The sequence below is a fragment of the Bolinopsis microptera genome, chromosome 11 (genome assembly GCF_026151205.1).
Source record: "Bolinopsis microptera isolate Bmic1 chromosome 11, MBARI_Bmic_1.0, whole genome shotgun sequence".
NCBI lineage: Eukaryota > Metazoa > Ctenophora > Tentaculata > Lobata > Bolinopsidae > Bolinopsis > Bolinopsis microptera.
Genome location: NC_087082.1, coordinates 16,243,434 through 16,263,314, shown reverse-complemented (window position 1 = coordinate 16,263,314; position 19,881 = coordinate 16,243,434). Strand labels below are relative to the sequence as shown.

Below are 19,881 nucleotides of genomic sequence, written 5' to 3'. Positions count from 1 at the left end.
TGGCACCACTCTACAGTGGTGCCAAAATTACCCATGCTTTTGTCCTCATATGCGACGTGTGTAGCCTTTCAGACATTGATTTCGTAAACGAGGTGTCGTACGTCACCTCAAGATCGGCTGACAGGGGGCTGACCATGCCCAAACCTAATTGATCATTGATTGGGTCTGAGGTCACGTGATTATGAGCCTATGAGGTCACGTGACTATGACGTCACCAGACCTTGTCCTCTGTTTCCCGCTCATTGGACCAGGTGAGCTTGCATGCTTGTGAATGTAGGTGTAAGTACAGCTTTCATGTAGCGCGATGCGTTACTGTGCCGCGCTAGATCGGCGAGATGCGCTACTGTGCCGTGCCGAGCTGCCATGAATTGACATCGTCAATTAAGTACAACTGTATTTTAGTTTATACCTAATTAACCCCTATACACTGTCACTATGCACTATAGAAACCTGAAAAGTGGTTACTGCATACTGGAGGGAGAAGTGCCAAGACTACCTGCGCTACATAGACGCTGTTGTCAGCACTGCGCACGCGCGCACGAACTTTCCCATCGGGGTTCGTGGATAGGTGCTTTTCTTGACTTGTGAAACATGCGCGCCCGAAGTGGCGCGAAAGCACATGGTTAGGTGAAGTAAATAACTAAAATATTTTATATTTTTGTAAAGTATATCTGAACCAAAAAGCTTGCTCAATTTTAAAAACATTTTTTGGAAAATTGATTTAACCTAATTAACATTTTATATTATACTTCAATTTATTTAAGAAAAACTTGATTGACTGTGTCAACCCATCAAAATCGTTAGTTTGTTTCGCACAGCAACGATCTTCGATGCGAAGCAAGAATGCTAGTTTGCGCGGCGCGTCGAAGCGGCGAAGTCCTCCAAAGAAAAACAAAATGTGTAAGTTTTTAATTTTACTTTGCATGTTACAATTTATGCAATCTCAATATTTAAAAATAATTGTATTTTACAGTTACTGAGCTATTTATTAAATATTTGGATAACTTAAAATTTGTATTACAGCAATGTACCAGTCCCATGAAAATGAGAAAAAGCGATGTTACAACGCAAGGGTTCTTGAAGTGGAGAAAGGAAGCTTCACACCTTTAGTGTTCTCGACTTCTGGTGGAATGGGTAGTGAAGCTGAAAGACTGGTAAAAAAGCTGGCCAGTAAGATGGAGTACCACACTGGCCAGAGGTACTCGGATGCTGTAGGTTACATCAGAAAGCGCCTTCGCTTTGAAATCCTAAGAACAACAGTGATTTCTCTCCGTGGAGACAGAGGTGCGAGAAAAAACATTGTTAATATAAACAGTCTAGATCTTAACTTGGAGCCACAAGGCCAAGGGTAATTTTTGAGTGCTTAGGGAATTTTGTATATTCTTAAAGGGTTGATTTTATATAGGGTCATTGCTATATTATGTGTATATTGTTTGAATAATTTTATTCAAAAAAAAAAAAAAAAAAAAAATTACAGCAATCCTTTTTTCAAACAAAATACGTGTACGTATTGTCAAAACACTGTTTGAAGTTGCAAAACAATATACTATTTGAATGATTTCCAAAACTTTGTATAAAATAGTAGTATATACTATATAAATCAATATCTCGAACAGTTGACAGTACACTCTTATATTACCTCATGGCACACCAGTCCCTGTGCGCCGCGCTCTTTGCAAGCTTTTTTCTATACGTGAGAGGAGCGAACAATAGACTATTAAGCTAGTATACTAGTTAAAGTACCAAGTTAAAGTATCAAGCTAGTATACTAGTTTTCTCAACGTCTGGTGGAATGGGTGGTGAAGCTGAAAGGCTAGTAAAGAAGCTGGCTAGTAAGATGGAATACCACACAGGGCAGAGGTACTCAGATGAGCTGTGGGATACATTAGGAAGCGCCTTCGTTTCGAAATCTTAAGAACGACGGTAATTTCTCTCCGGGGAGACAGAGGGGCGAGAAAGAACTTTGTCAATATAGACAGTTTAGATTTGAACTTGGAGCCGCAAGGCCAAGGTTGATTTTAAAAATATTGAATTTTTGAAGGGTTATTTTTATATAGGGTCATTGTGACATTATGTGTATACTGTTAAAGTACACCCCCAGTGGCGTAACGTTGCCTGTTGGCGCCCCCTGCCGAAAAAAGCGCCCCCCTGTTGGCGCCCCCTCCCTTTTTGGTGCCCCTCCCTAAAATTGAACAAATTAGGTGATTTTAAAGAATACGCCGGTAAAATCTCTAAAAAAGTGTGTATCTAGAGCAAAACGCGCAGTTTTGCTAGTACTTTAGTTAAGTTTTCGAAATTGTCCCACATTCAAACAACGATTTGGCGCCCCCCTAAGACGGCGCCCCCCTGCACAGCGGGGTCAGCAGGGCCTTTCGTTACGCCACTGTACACCCCAATGTATGTGTACTTTGTAGGTTTACAACCTACCAGGACGCGCGCCGAGTTGGACTCGTCGACGGTCCTGAATATATGGAACAGATATTTTAAGAGTATCACCCGTTAATGTGTACTTAGCAGCCCATTACACCAAACAAGATTTATCATTTATAATAATTTTGATTCTAGATCGTTTCGCTGGGTCCGGTTTTATTTTACTAGCTATCAATCACGGATGGGCCAATAATTCGGCTGCTTCGATTGGAGATGGTACAGAATTCGTTAACACACCCGCTGGGATTGATGACATGCACGTTTCTTTGTACAGACAATTCTTAAAATATACTACTATCAACGAATTTTCAAAGTTGTTGCTCTAGTACCATGGTTTTTAGTGTTCTGCAGGCTTCGCATAGAAGCCTCTCATTGAGATGCTGATATAATGAACAATCCCGATGGAGTCTCTACTTCACATTTATCATCCGCCGTCCCCTTTATATTATATGTGCTTTATATGCTTTAAATATGCTAGCCATGATTTTCATTCCATTATTTTTTTTGTGATAAATATAAAATATTGAATAAATTACATTCAATTTTAGCAATGGCCAATTGGCTATAAGGTCATGGCCTGAACAAACAATTTTTTTAAATAGTCAAGTGATGCTAAAGCAGAGCACAAATGTGTAATAAGTGAATAGATTAAAAACTGATTCATGTGATGCATTACGCAGAGCACAGATAAAAATACTGATTCAATGATTAAAATTATAGCTGTGAGTGTCAATAAATTACTGTGTCATAGAAAAGGAACGATGTACACGTGATCTGAGATACCATTATCTCAATATCAAAAGGATAGTGTCTAGAAACATTCATAGTCCATGGTGGCAGGTATCAAGTTAAACGAAGTTACACTGACTGGCAATGTATACGATTGCCGTCTCCCTCTCTCACCCCTGACCGCTATCAGGGTGCTCCTGAGGATTCCATTATTGAAAAGCCGTGTAGCTTGCATATTGCATTACTTCAATTTACTTGAAAAAGGTAAAGTCCTGTGTAATCATCTTCCAATATTGTTGGTCTGGTTTAACTTTGGATGTTTGGCTGCAGCCTACTGCCTAGCTTTTTACAGTTACAACTTACTAGTGATAATGATTTTATTTTCTAATTGAACCTCGAAAGAGTCCAATAATATTATATATTATAAATTAAATCAAGTGATGCAATTGGCAGAGCACAATCATAAATCATGAGCAATTACTCTCATCTATCCCTCATAGCTCTTCTCCTACGGTTACAGTCAACAGACGCTGGCCTCCATTGGTACACGGTAAGCCTTCTCACCGTGCCCACAGAGTGCAACTCTTGCTGGCTATGCATAATCATAAAAAATGAATATCAACGTAACAGACCTCTGGAGTCTTGAAGCTGTCACTACCTGGCTCAGAGCGAACCCACTTGCACTTCCGTTGTAGTACTTCTGTGGGCAGACAAGGACATCCGAGCAAGGTCAAAGCCTAAGAGATATGTTTCTATGCGGGGACAGGCCTGGGTTGGGTCTAGTGTGGGGTTTAGTGTAGTTCCTGATGTGGAATCCTAGGAGGTTATCTAAAAAGGTTTTCCCTTTCTAGTCTTGTCGACTGTTCCACAAACTTGAAAATGTGGTTGAGTTTACTGTTGATAAGTTCCTACATTGTAAGTAGAGGTTTACCAAATATGGAATGATTATGTACCAGCCGCTATCTTGACAGAGTTAAACTATTGGATGTTGTGAATTCTCATGATATAATGTATTTTTCCACAAGTTTATACTAAAACATTGCCAGACTCATGTTACACAGTTCTAGTATGAGGACATGAGTACAATCCTGCTATCCAGCCTCAGGTCAGTCTCTAAAAGTGTCACAATTATAAGGTTAGCAAGAAGCTTCAGGATGTCTGCCAGTCAAAGAAAACCATTTGAGCATCTTCCCTCTACTGTGGTTCCTTCCAACTACACCCTTTACCTTCATCCGGATCTAGTGAAGAACTCCTTTAGTGGCAAAGAGACTATCGATGTTGAGGTTTGTTATCCCTATCTTTTGTTATTCGTTCAAACTATCTGTGATATAATGCAATATTTCTTTCGTTTTATTTGTTATTATTCTCGTCTTATCTCATTTACAATTCCAGGTGAAAGAGTCTGTAAATGCTGTCAAGATGAACAGTGCTGAGATTGAAATTCAAAGTGCCTCCTTCACTTCTGGTGGAAACACAGTTAGTTCATCAGACATAAAAACTAACGCTGAAGATGAGACACTAACTGTGACCTTCCCTGGTTCTTTGCCTCTAGGTTCTGGACAGATCCACCTCAACTTTACTGGGATTCTGAATGATAAGTTGAGAGGATTTTATCGCAGTTGCTATACAGGTAAAACTTTCTTAAACTGTGTCGTTTGGGCTGTGAGGCTGATTATGATTGCTTTCTGCAATCTGAATTTAAAAAGTCTTGTGTATTTTAGTTTGTAAATCGAATTTAGCTCACTGGATGGCACCATACATAAATAAAGGCTTTGAGATCAATGAATATTATAATGACAGTAATTATAGTTATACAGTAACAATATCTCTCCAACATACTATTTTAACTTCAAATAGAATCAATTACATATTTCTTCTTCAGCTGGCGATGGAAGTAAGCATCCCATTGCTGTCACACAGTTCGAATCAACAGATGCTCGCCGTGCCTTCCCCTGCTGGGACGAACCTGCTATCAAGGCAACATTTGATGTAACACTGGTGTCTCCTGTAGCTTCTGTGGCTCTGTCAAACATGCCTGCAGTTAAAGAGGTATTTTAGATATTTAACTTAGGTTTTAGTAAGTTTTTGTTTTTGAAGTAATTTTATATTTTAAGTTTAAATTCCATAATTAGATCATGGTTTATATTTGCGCTATTTGATTTATTTATTGATACATTTTCAATTCTACTAATTTTTCTCATCAAGGAAGTACAAGATAGTATCAAGATAACAACCTACGATCGCACGCCAATAATGTCGACCTATCTGGTTGCCTTTGTAGTCGGAGAGTTTGATTACGTTGAGGCTCGAGATAAGAACGATGTTCTTATCAGAGTATACACTCCAGTCGGTTTGTAGAATTTTCACCTCTATTTTACTTCTTTTCAGGCTTTATATTACATATATATTAGCTGTATCTCTATTAACTGCTGATATTATTCGATTTCAATGCTCTCGAGTCGATCTTAGAAAATACGTTCCCTTTATCATAACATAAGGTCGTGCTGTATGTAATAGCCGGTAATAGATGATATTTATGAGCTTGTCTAAATCTTTATCCGCAAAATCTTGTATCAGGTAAAAAAGAACAAGGAGAGTTTGCATTAGACGTTGCCGTTAAGACTCTGCCGTTTTATAATGATTACTTTGAAATACCCTACCCACTACCCAAAATGGATCTCATTGCTATTCCTGACTTTGCTGCAGGTATCGTTTACTTAATTGATTTTTAATGATTCAGTAATAGATTTATTATTTTAGGTAAAAGTGAACAGGGTCAGTTTGCCCTGGATGTTGCGGTCCAATGTATGCCGTTTTACGCAGACTATTTTGAAATTAAGTACGATTTACCCAAATTGGACATGATAGCAGTGCCTACTCTTAGTTTTGGTGTGTATCTCACGATAACTTGCATCATTCTTAATCTTAGTCTGATTAAACATATCATTTCATCAAATTTAATATTTAAAATAACCAAATCTCTTTAAAGATACGTTTGACTTGAGACCTATTAAGAAGACAGCAACATGACAACAATATTTACAATTCAGGAGCGATGGAGAACTGGGGTTTGGTGACCTACAGGGAGACTGCGTTACTGGTGGATCCACTGAACACCTCTTCTGGAACCAAACAGTGGGTTGCCCTGGTAGTTGGTCACGAGTTGGCCCATCAGTGGTTTGGAAACCTGGTCACCATGCAATGGTGGACTCACTTGTGGCTAAACGAAGGTTTTGCTAGCTGGATCGAGTACCTCTGCGTGGATCACTGCTTCCCTTCTTGGGACATTTGGCTCCAATACGTCAACAGTAAGATTTAGAGATCTGCAAACAGATTTCCACTAATAGTTAGCAATATTTTGTGTGAAATAGAAGAATTTATTTTCAAGTGTTATCACTAACCATAAACACTTTATTGCATCTTTATTCGTCACCTTATATGGTGCTTGTTAAATGTTAAATGTTAATAACCAACGTAAATATCTCCTCACAGTGGATTTCTCACGTGCACTTGAACTGGACGCTCTAGATAACTCTCATCCTATTGAAGTTCCTGTAGGTCATCCTGAAGAGGTGGATGAAATCTTTGATGCTATTTCTTATTGTAAAGGTAATTTCTTTAATCTGTGACTAATTAAACGACCGATAAAAACATCACACCAAACGCGAAGTGACCACGCCTATTTCACGTGACGTCACAACCACCTTCACGTGACGTCACACCCACCTTCACGTGACGTCATACCCACCTTCACGTGACGTCACACCCACCTTCACGTGATGTCACACTCACCTTCACGTGACGTCACACCCACCTTCACGTGACGTCATACGCACCTTCACATGACGTCACACCCAATTTCACGTGACGTCATACCCACGGCCACCTTCACGTGACGTCACATCCACCTTCACGTGACGTCACACCCACCTTACGTGATGTCTCACTCAGGTAACAGCGTGATCAGGATGTTGCACAACTGGTTGGGAGCAGAGAAGTTCAGGAAGGGACTAGCTCTGTACCTGAAACGTCACCAGTACAAGAACGCTCTTACTGAGCATTTGTGGGCCGCCCTTGAGGAGTCAAGTGGACAACCTGTTAACAAGGTCAGAATGTAAAGCTACTTCCTCCTTGCCCACATTAACTTGAATTGTTATAACGTTTAGTGAAATGTTACACGAAGGTTCATTTTTAATTTCTTTGGTCCCCAATTACCGCCTGAAGGTGTTGTTACTGAGAAATAATGGGCACTTAAATAGCTGAAATCAAATTATCTGGATTAAACCCCATATAAGAATGTATTGTTTTGCTAATTGACTATAATTACTTAATTAATCTCTCCTACAGGTAATGTCAACATGGACAGGACAAATAGGGTACCCCATGTTGACAGTGGAGGTAGTGGAGACCTCTGACAGTGTCACCCTCAACTTGAAGCAACAGAAGTTCTGCGCTAACGGAGATAACTCCAGTGACCAGCAGTGGCTGGTGCCAGTTACTGTGGTCACACAGTCACGTGACACGCCACAGACTTATCTGCTGGACGGACGAGAGGGGCAGATCGTGTTGGAGGGAGCCAGGCCTGGCGACTGGGTCAAAGTTAATCCTAATCAAATAGGTAATTATTAGTTGAGGAGATTTTGTGAAATTTAAGCTGTTTGTCTAGGTTAAGAATAGGTTGAGGTTCTCTACTACTTTTTCTTGAAGCTACTTTTTATCAGCAACTAATTCGTTTTATCGTACGTGTTTATCGTACGTGTTCTTAAAAATTGTTTAAAATTCCAATGTGCAGGACTGTTCCGGGTTAAGTACAGTGATGATCTTCTGAAGAGACTGCTACCAGCTGTTAAGAACCAAGCTCTGTCATCTGCAGACAGACTGGGGATACAGCAGGATTTGTTCGCTCTGGCTAAAGCTGGTAATTAATTGTTAATTAGCATTTAGCTGGAAATTATATTATAGTTTTTAGTTTTACATTGTTATATACTTTTTTTGTTTATGTTTTTTTTTTCTTCAGAAATGGGTGACGGCATATACATCATGTTACATACTATAACATTTATACGCTTGAAAATATAGTTATTGCACATACATAGGATATATATGTGTGTGCAATAACTATGTTTTTGTGCAATGTGCTTAGTGTAGGCCATAGGGGGAACTCTCTTACGCTCTTACGGATGTAACTACCCATTTGTAGGTCCTTAGTTGCCATCTTGAAATACTTATTTCCTTTGTTATTTATAGATTGCTCCCAAATCCCCTCAATTTGCAGGTTACTCGAGTACCGCGAATCTACTGACCTTGATGGGATCTTACAGTACTGAGAGGAACTACGTTGTTCTCAGTAGTATCAACACTAACTTATCTGATTTGGGAGGTCTATTCAACCATCTACCTTGTTATCAACAGGTTTGTCACTTTTTCATCCCTCATTTTGCACCACTCATTTTGTCTCCCCCACTTTGTCTCCCCCACTTTGTCTCCCCCACTTTGTCTCCCCCACTTTGTCTCCCCCACTTTGTCTCCCCCACTTTGTCTCCCCCACTTTGTCTCCCCCACTTTGTCTCCCCCACTTTGTCTCCCCCACTTTGTCTCCCCCACTTTGTCTCCCCCACTTTGTCTCCCCCACTTTGTCTCCCCCACTTTGTCTCCCCCACTTTGTCTCCCCCACTTTGTCTCCCCACTTTGTCTCCCCACTTTGTCTCCCCCACTTTGTCTCCCCCCGCTTTGTCTTCCCCTGCTTTGTCTCCCCCGCTTTGTCTCCCCCACTTTGTCTCCCCCACTTTGTCTCCCCCACTTTGTCTCCCCCACTTTGTCTCCCCCACTTTGTCTCCCCCACTTTGTCTCCCCCACTTTGTCTCCCCCACTTTGTCTCCCCCACTTTGTCTCCCCCACTTTGTCTCCCCCACTTTGTCTCCCCCACTTTGTCTCCCCCACTTTGTCTCCCCCACTTTGTCTCCCCCACTTTGTCTCCCCCACTTTGTCTCCCCCACTTTGTCTCCCCCACTTTGTCTCCCCCACTTTGTCTCCCCCACTTTGTCCCCCCCCCACTTGTCTCCCCCCCACTTTGTCTCCCCCCCTCTTGTCTCCCCCCCACTTTGTCTCCCCCACTTTGCTCCCCCACTTTGTCTCCCCCACTTTGTCTCCCCCACGTTGTCTCCCCGCACTTTGTCACCCCCACTTTGTCTCCCCGCACTTTGTCACCCCTCACTGCTTATTGTAACAATGTAACAGCGATAACAATTAGTAGAGGTTAGGGCCCACAATCAAGTGAATCAGATAACAATCCTATGGTTTATGTTACTGCTACTAGAGAATCTGGTTTATGTAATTACCTGTAATTATTATCTGTAATTATGTCTGGAAGTAGGTCGTGTTTTCCCTGCAGTATGCATGTTATAAGTGCAGATAGGCGGTTATCATATTACACTATGAGAATCTTGAACAATGTTCATCTTCTAGAACATTTCCATTGTCACACTACAATCTTCACTTGTACTCCTTCACCAAAACATCTTCAGTTCAAAGCGATGAGGAGACAGATATTCTCTAAGATTCTCACTGAGGTGGGATGGGAGAACAAGGAAACAGACGGGCACACAGACGCACTGTTACGGAGCATGCTAATAGGGACTCTGGGACACAGTGGGGACACTGAAGTTATTGAAAAGTGTAACGACATGTTTAAACAGCATATCAGGTGCGTTGTTTCAAAATATAAGTAAGTTTATTAAAGTAAATAAGTTTAAACTATTTAGTTTAAACTTATTTACGTTCTGACTCATCGACCTTATGACCTGATGTCTTATACAATATTATAGTGACTTACGACTAAACACTAGATGTTAACCTCCGTATTCTGTTAGAAATGTATGAAATATATCTCGTGACCGAGGTATGTACTATGGTATGTACTATGGTGTCGTATGTCGGACAGTATGTCAACTTACTGTTGATATTTGATATCACTGACTCAACACTAGTCCCCAGGGAATTGTCTAACTAACATACTTATCACGTCTACAGCGTTTTTATGTTAATTTCAGGGTACTAACTAGTTACTATGGGGTTATTTCTCGGGTTATTCGTTTTTGCCTCTAAATATTATTTGTATGTCATCTCTCCTGGAATAGTTGCCTTAATTTTACTGAAACAGAACAATACTCCTTATTACAACAATAATACTCCTTATTACAACATGTTTAATATACGTTCAAAACGAAATTGGCAAATGTTGAAAGTGAAAGTGAAAGTGTACAATATCTCTTACAGTGGAGGAAAACAGATACCAGCAGATATAAGAGGATCAGTGTACAGCACAGTACGGGCCAATGGCGGGAATGACGAATATCAGGACTTACTAACCTTGTTTAATAAAACGGACCTGCACGAAGAAAGGGACAGGATCCAGAGGGTTCTTGGCTGCGGGTTAGAGCAATCAAATATCAATTAGTTAATTGAATGATAGGTGTATTCGTTGAATGAAGGTTTTCAAGTAAAAGATTAGATGGTTATCCTAATCAAATTGTTTGTTTTTATTGACTGAACAAATAATCACACCACTATAACTATTATGTCTACAAATCTCTTCTAAATGGCCCAATACTTAGTGATCACAACACTATAAACTCCCCACCAGTGTCCAGATCTATTATCTATATGTTTATTTCCAGTCCTGACGCTGATTTGCGAGCTAAGACACTAGACTTCTCACTAAGCGATGCTGTACGTTCAAATGACACTCCCTTCGTTATTGGCGGCGTTGCTAAGGCTGGGTGGGAAGGAAGAGACCAAACTTGGGCGTTTGTCAAGAACAAATACCCCATATTTTTGGAACGGTTAGTTTTCTATTAAGTGAGATTGATTGTACTTCTGACTTAAAATAGTTAATTGAAACGAAGAACTTCAAGTTTTTACTTATTTAATATTTGAGTGGAATATTAAAATTAGATTCCTGTACTAATATTTCTAAGGTATTCCGGTGGTTTCCTCTTCCAACGTCTGGTTCAGACTACCTGTGCTAGTTTCGTAGACATGGAAAAGTACAAAGACGTTGAGGTAAGATTTACGTGAACGCACCCAGAAAACTTGTTTTTACCGGGCGTTCAAGACAATTGCGCGCTTTTACGGGTCATTCGCGCCCAACATCAACTAAACTACTAGCACTATGCGACTTTAGTGCATGTAAAGTACATTTTAGCGCACTTGCGTACGCACGCGACATTATATTAATTTATTCGATCATATATGTCATGTCAATTCAAGAACAAATTTAGCGATATCTGATCCGTTTACTAACTACGAATTTTTTTGAACCAATCATTATTCAAAATGACCCGATTGCACGGCCCAACTAACACAAGAGACAACATTAAAGATAATACCGAAAATAGAAGCAGCCACTCGATTAACTTAAAGCAGTTATTCTGTCAACCACATTACATCCCATCGAGAATATCTTTTCTTCCTGTTCTGGAGAAATCTCGACAGATTATACTCTATACCAGTATACGCATTTAAATGCTAAATTTCTTTGAAATAGTAGCAATGCGGGGGGAGAAATTAGTTATTAGGAAGAACTGCAGCATAGCGCGCACTGGGGGTGAGTTCATTGTTAATGGACAAGGCTGAAGTAATCCTGGACCAGGCAAAAGTCCTGCTCACCTTGGGACGTTCGCTAAGTTTCTCGATGTAATTCGACTTATATGACCCTAAATAACACAATGGACTCAGGTACACTTTTTCACCAGTGGGGCATTTCTCGGAATCACGCCCTTTTTGACCCCACCCATATCGCGACCCCCACTATAAATAATCTCGGCTTCTGATTGAGATACAGACCTCAGCCATGAACCAAAATGTGCCTAAGATGCATGTTTATATTAGTGCTATGAAGATACTTAAGGCCTAAGAGACTTAGTTTTTGAGAAATAGCCAAAAATCCGATTTTACTATTCTAGCAGTCTCGAGAGTAACAATTATCACACTTATTTCAAGATATCTCCGCTTCTGATTGGAGCTAAGCGCTCATCTTGGGCATCAAAATGGTCGGAATCATCATATTGAGTGGGGTAGAGCATGGTTTTAAACTTTAAAGTCTTCAGACTTCAGGTTGTTGAGTTATTAGGTCAGATCCCATTTTTATGCTCTCGCGAGTAGCGATTGATGCACTTATTTCAAGATATCTCAGCTTCTGAGTAGAGTTTAACGCTCATCTTGGGCATTGAAATGGTCAGAATCATCACATTGAGTGAGGTAGAGCATGGTTTTGAAGTCTTGAGACTTCAGGTTGTTGAATTATTAGGTTTAAACATATTTTTACACTCTTGCGAGTAGCGATTGACACACTTATTACAAGATATCGCAGCTTCTGATTGAAGCTAAGTGCTTATCATGGGCATTGAAATGGTCAGTATGATCATATTAAGTGGGGTAAAGCATGTTCCTAGTGCTAGAGGTTTTAGTGACATTTTACTGATATTTCTTGGCAAACAACTTTTTCCTGGCGATTAATTACAGTTCATTTAATAAATATTTTCACCATTGCAGTGACCATTCTTGCGAGAGCATAAAAATAGGGTTTAACCTAATAATTTAATAACCTGACTTTAAAACCATGCTCGATGCTACTTAATTTGATAATTTTTTACTATTTCAATGCCCATGATGAACGCTTATCTCCACAGCTCCACTCAGAAGCGTTTTCAAGAGATATCTTGAAATAAGTGCATCAATCGCTATTCGCGAGAGCGTAAAAATGGGATCTGGCCTAATAACTCAACAACCTGAAGTCTGAAGACTTTAAAATCATGCTCTACCCAACTCAAAATGATGAATTTGACCATTTTAATGCCCAAGATGAACGCTTAGCTCCAATCAGAAGCAGAGATATCTTGAAATAAGTGCATCAATCGCTAGTCGCGAGAGCATAAAAATGGGATCTGAACTAATAACTCAACAACCTGAAGTCTGAAGACTTTAAAACCATGCTCTATCCCACTCAATATGATGATTCTGACCATTTTAATGCCCAAGATGAGCGCTTAGCTCCAATCAGAAGCGGAGATATCTTGAAATAAGTGTGATAATTGTTACTCTCGAGACTGCTAGTGTAGTAAAATCGGATTTTTGGCGATTTCTCAAAACTAAGTCTCTTAGGCCTTAAGTATCTTCATAACACTAATATAAACATGCATCTTAGGCACATTTTGGATCATAGCTGAGGTCTGTATCTCAATCAGAAGCCGAGATTATTTATAGTGGGGGTCGCGATATGGGTGCGGTCAAAAAGGGCGTGATTCCGAGAAATGCCCCACTGGTGAAAAAGTTTACCCGAGTCAATTGTGTTATTTAGACTCATTTAGAGTCATATAATTCGAATTACATCGAGAAACTTAGCGAACGTCCCAAGGTGAGCAGGACTTTTGCCTGGTCCAGGATTAAAGGCGAAATGTCAATAATGTCTAAAAATTACCCGGCATTTTTCAACATCAATTGTCATCAATGTATGCAGTATGGCATAGATGGCTTGTACGTTTATAACCTACCAAGACGCGCGCTGAGTTGGACTTTATATTGTGTATTGGAACAGACATTTTACGAGTATCACCCGTTCACAAAAATGCGCTATCCAAAAGTGCAAAAGTCGCTGAATAATGACGATGAATGTTGACCTTCACGTACTTGTATGCGGCCATGTATGTTGTATCACGTGGCAGAGGCACATATTAGGTGCGGTAAAAAAATCGAAATTATGCGGTACCGCACCCGACTATAAAGGTAAAATGTGCGGTAAGGTGCGGTAAATTTTTACCAATTATGCGGCAAATGTGCGACGATTTTTTCGAAATTTGTGCGGGAATTGTGCGGTTTTCTTTTGCATTTTCTGAAGGACTTTGGAAATTCTAAACGTATAACCGCCGCTCTTATCAAAAATAGGTCTGTTTATGTGTAACTGAGGGTGTAGTTCTTTACTAAGACCATAATTGAACCTATATTGAGATTCAGTTATCTGAGAACAGTGACTTGATCTGGTAGAGATCAGGAGACAGTTATTTGAAGACGCCTCTTGAGTCTTGATAGAGTTGATCAGATCCCATGCGTGATCGCAAATATGTGACAAGCTTGTTGGCATTGATCGTCAGTACTTGTAAACCATTTGATCCAAGATCCATTAAGCCCACTATAAAGCCAACACTACAACGAATAGAGCTCATTACCCGATAAAAAGGGCTGCAGGTATTATCGAAGTACGGTAACGGCGAGGGTTCCATAATGGCCTGGGTCACGGTCCCGAAAGGGCCTGGGGAACAGTCCCGAAAGGGCCTGGGTCATGGTCCCGAAAGGGCCTGGGTCACGTGGTAACCGGGTCACGTGGCCTAGGCATGAGTTCCAAAAGGGCCTGGGTCACGGTCCCGAAAGGGCCTGGGTCAGGGTCCCGAAAGGGCCTGGGTCAGGGTCCCGAAAGGGCCTGTGTCACGTGTTAACTGGGTCACGTGGCCGAGGTATGAGTTCCAAAAGGGCCTGGGTCACGGTCCCGAAAGGGCCTGAGTCACGGTCCTAAAAGGGCCTGAGTCACGGTCCTAAAAGGGCCCGACTTTTAACATATTTTGGTTTTTACACTCGAAAATCTTAACGCGAAAATTTCAAAATTATGCGAAATTACGCGGAAAATGCTAGATTATGCGGAAATATGCAGAAAATTACAAAATGTGCGGAAGTGTGCGGAAAACAATAATTTATGCGGAAATGTGCGGAAAACGGTAAATTGTGCGATCCCGCACCCATCGCACCTAATATGTGCCTCTGTCACGTGGTGGCCCCCACTGTCGCTTCACCCCCACTGTCGCTTTCAATGATACAGGGGGAGCCGCGCACTCGTGCGCGGCGGGTCATACAACGTATGACAAAATGTATGCCAGTAACTCAATTTATAAAATAAAATTTGCAGATAACTGATAGGGTAACATTTAGTTCATGTTAAACTAAAGGAAATATTTTCAGAAATTCTTCTCCGAGAACAAAGCACCGTCGGCAGAAAGAGCGATAAAACAGAGTTTGGAGAGCATTAAACTGCGCGCCGGGTGGCTGGAGAGAGACGGCGAGGCTGTGGCTCAGTGGTTCAAGGATCGTGGCTTTTAAGTGGCCGGACTGGCGAACTCTTATCTTTCAGTTTTTGTCGAAATTAATTTGTTAAATTTGTGATTGTTTTGATACAATTATCGTTGTTTTTTTTTTCGCAAACAGAAAAAAATGTTTGGCAATTAAAGCTTGTAATGGCAAAGCTTGGATGGGAAACTTGTTCGTTATCGGAAATGCAAACCTCTTGTGCATCTCCGCTTATATTTCTATTTTACTGAGCGGCGCTCAGCCTGTTATGTCATTCCGCTATATATCTTCAATTTGTGTTTATGAAATTGAATATAAAAGCCTGCGGTCCCCAGGTTATTCATAATTGCCACATCGACACGTTGTATACCTCTTAGTCTTATCTTCGCGAAAAATTTATACAACGTCTATCAACCAGGTAACATGCGCGGCATTCTCTTCCAGCTTCTTGACTTGAATACCTTGTCGGACAAAATTATGAACGGACATTAAAATGAACATTGAAAACCATTACTGTCACCAAGATATAACCCAACTCTCACCAGGTAACCCAACTCTCACCAGATTTTTTTTGCGGTTTTAAAATGTTAGTTGTCATACGTTGTATACCAGCTGCCGCACACGAGTGGCAGTGCGCAGCTGTATCGTGGCCGCGATCAGTGGCGTTACCTGAGGACCCCAGGCTATTATGTTCATTAACATAATAATATAAAGATTTGGCGGAATGACAGGCTGAGCGCGGCCCAGTAATCAGTGGCGTAGCGTTGCTTTGTATCACGTGGTGACCCCCACTGTCGCTTCACTGTAGAGTTTCGACGATACAGGGGGAGCCGCGCACTCGTGCGCCCCCCTGTTGGCGCTCCTCCCTAAAATTGAACAAATTAAATGATTTTAGTGGATACGCCGCGGGTATAGTAAAATCTTTAAAAAAGTGTGTTTCTAGAGTAAAACGCGCAGTTTTGATAGTACCGTAATTGTAAGGACGATTTGTGATTTGGCGCGCCCCTTAAAATTTTAGCGATGCACTACTGTTGATTCACAATGTCAATCCTTCGCATCTCGCCGATCTGCATACGCGCAACTACACTTACAAATTACAAGGGCCCCCTTGTAGCGCGATGCACTACTGGGCTGCGCCGCGCATCTTCTCGCAACCACATGTATGCAGATCTTGTCATACGTTGTATGACCCGCCTGCGCGTCGAAGTGCGCGGCTCCCCTGTAGCGTGGGGGTCACCACGTAATACAATGCAGATCGGCGAGATGCGAAGGATTGACATCGTGAATCAAGGCCCCCCCCCCCCCCTGCACAGCAGGGTCGGCGGGGCCCTTCATTACGTCACTGGCCACGATACCACTTAGTAAAAACGACAATGGGCAATGGGGGTCATGACGTGATACAAAATTTTAGCAGATAATTTGCAAATCATGAATGTTTCATACAATAAGCAAAAACAAAAAATCATTTGTAATCATTATTTTGACGGATGTTACTCGTCTAAATTTCTTCGAAGTAGCGCGCGCCGCTTTCTTCTCGATGGCAAGTGCTACGAAGTAACGCGCGCCGGGCCAAACCATTAACAATGGTCAATCATTATGCAGTAAAAATATTAAAATATCTGTCATATATTCAGTATCTATGATTACAAAAGTTGTGTAAAAACAACAAATATGAAATATGATCACAGTACAGGCCATCTTCGTCAAATGGGTTATCGTGCATTAAATATTTTGACACACGCTGCAACCGGCCCTTTTGATCGCGCGCGGCGCCCGGCTGGACAGAATGCACGCTTGCACTTCCAATTTCGGCGCTTCGCGTGCACGAGAGAGGTATGCAACGTGTAACAATAAATATTGCATGCTTAAAACATCAGTAATACCCGCTTTTTGAAAATTGTTTTTTATTTATATACCACCTTTAATACATGTCATGTTTCGTATCCAAATATCGGCGCGAAAAGTGGCATGCAACATATGTCAAGACTACCTCGGTCCTGCATCTCATTTTCAGTGTACATTTTTACAAAATGTGGAGGTAGATAGTAACTTCGAAAAAGTGAACAAGGAAGCCGAAGATCAAGAAATCGATCATGTCATAATTTGTTGCACGATGCACTGCTAGCTGGGCCGCGCATCAAATAATTCTTAACGGGTGATACTCGTAAAATATTTGTTCCAAATATTAGGACCTTTGACGAGTCCAACTCGGCGCGCGTCCTGGTAGGTTATAAACCTACAAATTTACTACCACTAGGCGGCGCTCAGCCTGTCATTCCGCCGAATTTTTATTCGAACATGATAGCCTGGGATACCCTTGTCATACGTTGTATGACCCGCCGCGCACGAAGTGCGCGGCTCCCCCTGTATCGTCAGGACGATACATGATACACCATAGTGAAACGACCGTGGGGGTCGCAACGTGATACAAGGATACCCAGCCCCAGGTAAGTAAAACAATAATATTTGAGCTGTTTATGCTTTAGGATTCGAGTTAGTTTTGGTTTTAAAGTAATTGTGAAGATAAATAAAGATTTGAAGTACAAATTTGTGCACCTTAACTTTAAATACTTACCATTAAAATCAGCATTTACAAATATACACAGAACGGTCGAAATCTGATCGCGCCCATGGGTATAAATATATATATTATTTTACCAAAACCCATAATCATGGGTAGAGTGGACCGCTGCCAGTGTCTCTCTTTCCCAAACAAAAGGAAATGATATTAATTTGCTTGACCGTTCTCAAATGCAAAATGATACCGAGAATGAAATCGGTCGCTCGCTTTTCCCATTCATTCACGGCTTACGAATTGTAATAAGTTTCGATTGATTAGATACATCAATCAGATGCTGTAAAAATCTCTTTGGGTTGCGTTCGGGTCGATACCTAGTATTTCGGGGTAAGGGTGGTAGTTATTACTTATTGAATTAGCTGAAGTTTATTGAATCTTTATTGCCGAGTACAGCTGCCTTTGGGTAGATCTTCTTAATCTATTACAAATACAATTGTAAATGAATGGGAAAAGCGAGCGACCGATTTCATTCTCGGTATCATTTTGCATTTGAGAACGGTCAATCAAATTAATATCATTTCCTTTTGTTTGGGAAAGAGAGACACTGGCAGCGGTCCACTCTACCTAACCCATGATTATGGGTTTTGGTAAAATATCATCTCTTTTTGATTATAATGTCAGGGTACTTTATAAAGTCGCAATATAAACTGATATCTTTATAAAGTCGCAATATAAACTGATATCTTCATTAATAAGGAGGAAGTTTCAAAAATTTCGAAATTTTTCCTTTAAAAACATTTCCTTGTGTTTAGGTAAGCATATCGGTCGATCACTGACTGAATATGCCACTTAATACTCATTCAAGTTGGCATTAAATTCATTTATAATGACATTAAACTGTCGTGGCAAAGCAGAATTTGTTGGAAATCACGAATGAGCAAAATTCTCACCTTTCGCACGTGCAAACTTTGAGCGGACGTTGCGTGCGCATCCAATATTGAATCGCCGTAAATTTTTGCATGTAATTGTTTTATATATAATTTGATAAGCATGCAAAGTTTCAAAGTATTTCAAGAAGAACTGTAATCACAATGGCACTCTAAAGTTGACAGAAAATGACGAAAACAGCAATTTTCAGTGATTTTAGCAATTTTCTATCAATTTGGGCGTGTCCCCACGTGTGCAACTTTTCGATTTTTAACTTTAAAACTAGCCTAATGCACAATTTATACCTATACGAAGCAGAACTAAGCTCCACAACCCAAGGCATGGCCCAACACCAGAGAATACTAAATCGCAAAATTGACGTTTTTATAAAATAATTCTTCAAAAAAGCACAAACTTCAATGACGAATATCTTTATGAAGGAGCAAGCTAAAAAGCTGAAACTTTTTTTGCAGTCGATTTGGTCAACGTCTAGACGCCCTGAAAAATTTCAGATCTCTAACTTGATTTTAACATGGTTTTTAAGGCACCTGAATATGGCGATTTTGGGTTTTTTACCGAATTTCGTATAACAGTGCTGGCGAGTATTTTATGCAAATTTCTTAAAAATCTCAACATAACTATTTTTTATTCCTGTCATCTTTGACATCAAATTAGAATGTTTTGAACTAAAAATAAATCTGCTGAACGACTTCCGATGAGTCTTAATGCCTGAAAAACTCCTGCCGGAGGCGGCGGCCTTCGGCCGCCGCCTCCGGCCGGAGTGCACGCTTCGCGTGCACGAAAGAGGCTTGTAACGTGTACCAAAGGGGGTATAATATAATATATAATAGTAAAGGGGGTATAATAGTAAAGGGGGTATAATAGTAAAGGGGGTACATAGTATACCCACAATAAATGCACCGGTCGTGCTTGCCAGCACTGTGATGGGATTGTGAACCCTTGCAATTTGCATGGGGCCTTTTAACAATATTTTGTTTAATTGGGCTCGTGATTTAATTTTAGGGAAAGCACTTTAGTTGACGTATGTCGCACGGTGGTTGTGGTTAAAGTTGGAGGGAGGGTTACTAATAATTACTAAAGCGCCTTATTTGTATTTTGTTATCATACCATTTACATAGAATCGAAGACAAATAAAAATACTAAAA

At 40.6% G+C, this 19,881-nt stretch overlaps 1 protein-coding gene across 2 annotated transcripts; it reads left to right on the top strand.

The window, feature by feature from the left end:
* The first annotated feature begins 4,193 nt into the window (after positions 1-4,193).
* On the top strand, positions 4,194-15,380 carry LOC134822645 (puromycin-sensitive aminopeptidase-like). Of its 2 annotated transcripts, none has more exons than XM_063833814.1 (16): positions 4,194-4,442; positions 4,552-4,789; positions 5,042-5,208; positions 5,365-5,509; positions 5,920-6,048; positions 6,210-6,467; positions 6,652-6,768; positions 7,111-7,265; positions 7,507-7,777; positions 7,952-8,077; positions 8,435-8,571; positions 9,684-9,862; positions 10,435-10,590; positions 10,836-11,000; positions 11,136-11,220; positions 15,166-15,380. In XM_063833814.1, exons 1-16 carry the CDS (start codon positions 4,236-4,238, stop codon positions 15,301-15,303), a joined length of 2,673 nt encoding a protein of 890 aa, XP_063689884.1. In that variant the 5' UTR covers positions 4,194-4,235; the 3' UTR covers positions 15,304-15,380. The 2 variants fall into 2 exon arrangements, with proteins under 2 accessions (XP_063689884.1, XP_063689885.1); XM_063833815.1 differs by lacking the exon at positions 5,920-6,048 and adding an exon at positions 5,737-5,865.
* The last annotated feature ends 4,501 nt before the right edge of the window (positions 15,381-19,881 follow it).